This window comes from Lotus japonicus, chromosome 5 (assembly GCF_012489685.1).
Source record: "Lotus japonicus ecotype B-129 chromosome 5, LjGifu_v1.2".
Lineage (NCBI taxonomy): Eukaryota > Viridiplantae > Streptophyta > Magnoliopsida > Fabales > Fabaceae > Lotus > Lotus japonicus.
Window position 1 is genome coordinate 39,830,290 of NC_080045.1, and position 6,118 is coordinate 39,836,407.

At 36.6% G+C, this 6,118-nt stretch overlaps 1 protein-coding gene across 1 annotated transcript; it reads left to right on the forward strand.

The window, feature by feature from the left end:
• Positions 1-223: 223 nt before the first annotated feature.
• On the forward strand, positions 224-2,821 carry LOC130718403 (xyloglucan galactosyltransferase MUR3-like). Its single transcript, XM_057568985.1, has one exon. The coding sequence runs from the start codon at positions 570-572 to the stop codon at positions 2,268-2,270; it is 1,701 nt and encodes a 566-aa protein (XP_057424968.1). The 5' UTR covers positions 224-569; the 3' UTR covers positions 2,271-2,821.
• The last annotated feature ends 3,297 nt before the right edge of the window (positions 2,822-6,118 follow it).

A 6,118-nucleotide genomic window follows, 5' to 3' on the forward strand; every position in this document is an offset into this window, starting at 1 on the left:
CGCATTGATGATAGATGGGATGAGAGAGGTTGTATGGAATAAAATATAATAAAATAATTAGTGGGGGAATAAAATATTACAGTTTATTCAAGTTGGGGGAATAAAATATTTCCAAATATTTGAGGAGCTGACACATCAGCTAATCACTTCTTGGAGTGATTATGTTTTAATATAAGTATTGATTGATTAGTACTATCACCTTGCTATTAAAAAAACATTAAAAATACCCACGATTCACAATTTCCGGCAGACACCACCGACACACGCCCCGGCGCACGTTGCTAATTTGCGCTTCCTTCCTTCTTTCTCGTTGAATGATTTATCAACGTTTCTCTATTTCCTGCGAAATTCCCTCCTTCAATTCTGGATTCCCCTCTCTCTCTCTCTCTGCTTGTTTCCATTTTCTGCTGATTCCTGTCTCTCAGTTGCAGTTGTTTGTTCCCCTCTGTTTCCAGCTGAATCAATCAATCAGTCAGTGATCACATTCATTGCTGCTTCTAGGTTTTTTGTGTGCCTGTAACTGTGTCTGTGACCAATGAATTGCTAAATTTGGTGATTCAATTTGCAAAATGAGGCGCCGCTCTGACCAAATGGAAAGATCAGCAAAGAACCAGATTTCCCGGGTATGCTGTTTAGCATCATTGTCTGCATTCTTCTGGTTCTTTCTCTTGTACTTCCATTTTGTTATCCTTAGAGGAGGACATAATAATACCAATACTAATACTAATACTAATCATTATGTTGAGAGTGAGACCAAATCAACACCTGTTTATGTAACTGATGATCCTCAAGTTCAAGCCCCTCCTACAAAGATTGGCTTCACTGATTCTGAACCCGAGGTTCGAAAGAGTGATACTGAGAGTGAGAGTGAGAGTGAGACTACTGGCCATGATGAGAAGAATTACCCTTTTATGAAAGCAATGAGAGCTGCTGAAAATAAGAGTGATCCATGTGGGGGGAGGTATATTTATGTGCATGATCTTCCGTCGAGGTTTAACGAGGACATGTTGAAGGAGTGTAAGAGTTTGAGTCTTTGGACTAACATGTGTAAGTTCACAACCAATGCTGGCCTTGGGCCGCCGCTTGAGAATGATGAAGGGGTGTTCTCTGATACTGGCTGGTATGCCACGAATCAGTTTGCTGTTGATGTGATATTCAGTAACCGGATGAAGCAGTATGAGTGCTTGACGAATGATTCGTCTGTTGCTGCTGCGGTTTTCGTTCCCTTTTATGCGGGGTTTGATATTGCGCGTTTCCTTTGGGGGTATAATATTTCTGTGAGGGATGCGGCTTCGGTTGATCTGGTTGACTGGCTTATGAAGAGGCCAGAGTGGAGCATCATGAATGGGAGAGATCATTTTCTTGTTGCGGGAAGGATAACGTGGGATTTCCGGAGATTATCTGAGGAAGAGTCAGACTGGGGAAATAAGCTTCTGTTTTTACCGGCAGCGAAGAATATGTCGATGCTTGTGGTCGAGTCCAGCCCCTGGAATGCAAATGATTTTGGGATTCCATATCCTACATACTTCCACCCTGCAAATGATGCCGATGTATTCAGTTGGCAGGACAGAATGAGACGGTTAGAGAGGAAGTGGCTTTTCTCTTTTGCTGGAGCTCCCAGACCTGACAACCCAAAATCAATCAGGGGTCAATTAATTAACCAATGCAAATCGTCACGCGTTGGTAAGCTGTTGGAATGTGACTTTGGTGAAAGCAAATGTCATTCTCCCAGCAGCATAATGCAGATGTTTCAAAGCTCGCTTTTCTGCCTGCAACCCCAGGGTGATTCATACACCAGAAGATCTGCATTTGATTCAATGTTAGCTGGTTGCATACCTGTCTTCTTCCATCCTGGTTCAGCATATACACAATATTTTTGGCATCTCCCCAAGAATTATACCAAGTATTCTGTCTTCATCCCAGAGGATGATATTCGGAAGAGGAATGTCAGTGTAGAGGAAAGGCTTAGTCAGATACCTCCTGAGCAAGTGAAAATTATGAGAGAAGAGGTCATTAGTCTTATTCCAAGACTGGTATATGCCGACCCTCGCTCCAAGTTAGAAACTCTTAAAGATGCATTTGATGTTGCTGTTCAAGCTATAATTGACAAGGTTGCAAATTTGAGGAAGGATATTATTGAAGGCCATATTGATGAGAACTTTATTGAGGAGAACAGTTGGAAATATGCTTTGTTGGATGAGGGACAGCATGAGGTCGGAGCTCACGAATGGGATCCTTTCTTCTCAAAACCAAAGGATGGTAGTGGTTGAGATTCCAGTGATTCCTCTGCCAAGGCAGCCAAAATATCTTGGAAGAATGATCAAAGAAATCAATCGTAAAAGTGAGAAAAAGAAATTGATCTATAGGAGCTGCGTGAGGTTTAATGCTGACATAGAAATGCTTTCCCAGAATTGGTGATGAATTTTATTGTTAGGGTCTTGCTGCTTCCTAAGTATATTGAGCCGGCTTCCTCATTGAAAACCCTGGCATGGAGGCTTATTCTTTGCTTTAAACATTTTTGTTAAATAGTTTTTTCTTATTTCTGCTCCTGTACTCTCCTCAGTGGTTCCTAGAATGCATTTTGCAAGGTTTAATTTCTTTTCTGTAATATTTCTGTTCATTTGATACATATAGTATAGGAAATAAAAACAAAATTGATTATGGTTGATGGTAAACTCTAAAAAGTTTTACCAGTGAAGTCACAGATAGATCAGTTCTATTGAGGCATGTCCAAATTAGTTTCTTTTGATAATTTTCATGGAAATGTCTTACTTTTCTCTACTTCTTCATTTATTTGATTCTGTTCCTTTTTTCTAGCTAAGTGGCACATTCATTTTAGTGTATTTGGTTTGGCTACTTCATTTGCTGTGTTCACCTGGTTGAATGGATTGGATTATCCTGTGTAGCTACTTATATTACTAGAGAAAATTATGAGCTGTTTCTTTGGGAACAAAAATTGGCAGGCAAGGCAAATCTGCCATTTGATTATTAAATTTTCTAAAGCTTTTTAAGACTCTGTCCAATTGATGTTGACTGTTGAATGGCGGTTAAACTATCGGTGCTGGAAAACATGTTACAGTAAAATTCTCCTTGAAATTATGTAACGACTCATTTCTTTGATATATATATGAAATGAACTCTTGATGTTGAGATTCGCTCTTATGAAATGATTCACATGTTGAGCATACTTGTTAATAGCGCGCTATAGCGTAGCGCCTTGAGGGTTCACCGCTACTCTACTATTCACCGCTATTTGTCTCTATAGCGCCGCAATAGTGCTTGAAATAACGTTTTTTGGGCTTGCCGCTACACTGCGCTATCCACCATTAACAATCCTGATGTTGAGTAATAATACTTGTTTCCTGGCAAATCTTTTAACATGTTTTTGGAATGACCGTGTTAAATGGTAATTGATAGTTTTGTTCTTAATGGAAATGCTTAGCTGGCACCGTGGCAGTACTACTAGGCAAGTGTTAGTGTCTGTTTGTCCGTGGTTTCAAAAACCATGAGTAAAAATGAAAGTATGTAGCAAATATTTAAGATTGGAAAAATTAATTTTGCTGTGAGTTGAATTAATCTTGAAGGAAGTAATTTTTTTAACTTTTCTCTTTTGATTCTAAGAATATGACTTAAAAAAACTCTTCACATTTTGTACTTCAAAATTGATTCTGTCAGTAGGAGAGACGATAGAGAGGAGGGAAATGAAACTGATGGCTTTTATGGGGGAATAAGAAAGATTAAGAGTGAATCTGAGATTTCCATTTGGAAATGCCTTTGGCCATCTGGAGTCTTGGATTAAAATAGGCACTGGATCTGATCAAATTCTCCACTTAGCATGATATCAAATAGCTGCTTCGCTTCATCAACTGAAGCATTAGCTGATTCTGGATCAAGTTCTCCATCGATGTAAATTACTCATTGTTTATGCACAAATGATGTAGGATATCTATTCCACTATATATAAAATCTAGCTATGTTAAATTAGTAGCTTTGAGCTCTCGTAGCTATATACATTTCTATCCTAATGAATGAAGATGTTCATGCATTGTCTACGTGTAAATAGATCATTACCAACATGCAATGAGGATGCTCACTCTATTTGGCCATTGAATTTTCTTTTTGCTAAGGTTTATGGTTTAGGTGTATATTATCAGCTTTAGTATCAGCCATTTTCTGTGTCATTTAATGTTAGCCATATCTACTTTGTGGGCTGTTGTTATTGTTTTAAAAAAGGTTATATAAACAGAGATAACAGTGACCTACTAAGTTGAGAAGCTATATGTTTAATTTACTGTGAGAATGCCTTAGAATCTCCCATCTGGGTATGGTCAGATTCAATATACCATTAACTGGTTTGTTTTCTCATTCATTTGAATCTACATCAAGAATTATCCTTAGGTCCAGGAAAGAAGATTGTTGGGGAAATTGATTTTATAATTCATATTTCAAAAGAAAGGTATAGGCTCCATGTCACGATCCAATTACAAAGTGTGAAACTTAAATCTCACATTCAAAGTACATGATTCCAGTATGAGGTTTATAAGGCTTTGGACTCTCCAACCACATCAACTATTTTTGTTAATTGGTTTAAGAGTCTTCCACCATGTAAGTATTGACACCAGCAATACAATTTAACTTACTGCAATATGCATAATCCAGTTAAAATGTATGTTCTCCCACAATCCTAGCAAAGAAAAAGAGTTGGATTGTACCATGCCAAATTCATTTGGGTCTTGTCATCAGTTGTTTCATATTTGTCCCAATGGGATGATTGTGCCCCTGCTCCAGGTTTCGGGCCAAGTTTCCTCAAGAAGGCTGGCTTCATCACTATTTTAATCTTGTACTTAGAACTGGGATTACCCATGTGTGCTTTCCAAAAGAAAAGCTTCACTATATGCTCTCTCTTTCTTGAGCAAAAACCACTTCTTTCAAGCTCACCTTTATTTCTCTCCATGTCAAGATGAGTAGACAAGGTCCCCTTGGCCTCAGAGGGCTCATCTGAATATGAAATGTCCATCTAGTTTGACAGAAAAACCTTGGGCTGCCAAAGGCAATGAAATTGATGAAAGGATCAAGGAATGGTAAAGTTCTATAGAATACAATGACAAGAAAGCTTGGGAAAGAGCTGAAGTGTTGAGATTTTTTGGTGGTGAATTGAAGGGAAGATGGATTGTATTATATATGAGGAGCTATGGTGTCATCCTCCAAAGCAGTCTTCAAAGCCTAACCAAAATTGAGTATATTACTCTTCATTCTTCAAAGTACTAAGTTTTTGTCTATACTTGGCAAGTTAATTAATGGTGTTTTTTCTCTGTTTGATTGCCTTATAACGAATTTACCTAAAGAATCAAACATATCCTTTATCCTTTATCTCATGATCCCCTTCCTTGGTGTTTTTCTAAGATACGTACTAAACACCCCACTTCTCTTATCTTCTCTTGTTTTACTCATTTTCATGTTTTATATTTTTTAAATTAGTTTTTAATTTTTATTTTTTTAGTACAAATATATGCGAGTTTATATTTACTGGATCTTACACATCATAGAAATTAGTAAGTCATGCTTATTTGATACATCATTATATAAAGTGTGAGCATGTATAAATTTTGAACATTGTTAATATTATTGATACTGTTTGACTACAATTTTATAGAACTTTTTAAGTTTACAACATTGTTAACATATTTTTCCAAGTGAAACAACGAAAATAAATGACATTATTAATATATGACTTGTATAGTTAGTAATTATATTTATGTGTATTGAGAATGATATCTTAGTTCATCAAAGTATACATTTATGGCAATAGAAAAAATGTTTATCAGGATGTAAAAGAAATTTATTTTTCTATGTTATTCTATTGCTAATGTGTGAGTGGGATGTGCTAGGATCTCTTAACCTTAGGTTTGATTTCTTGATTTACTAAGAAAGAACAAGCAAAATCTCCATGTGACATATTGTCAAAAATAAATATAAATAATTACCATTAAGAAAAGAAAAATCTCCATGTGACATACCATATAATCCATGGTGTGGACCTTAAACCTTAAATCGTTAACATAAACCTTTGATTATAATGTTACTTAAAATAAATTTAAGTTTAGGGATCTTACCACGT

Coding starts and splice junctions, on each gene's coding strand:
- LOC130718403 (XM_057568985.1), top strand. CDS start 570: ATGAGGCGCCGCTCTGACCAAATGGAAAGATCAGCAAAGAACCAGATT.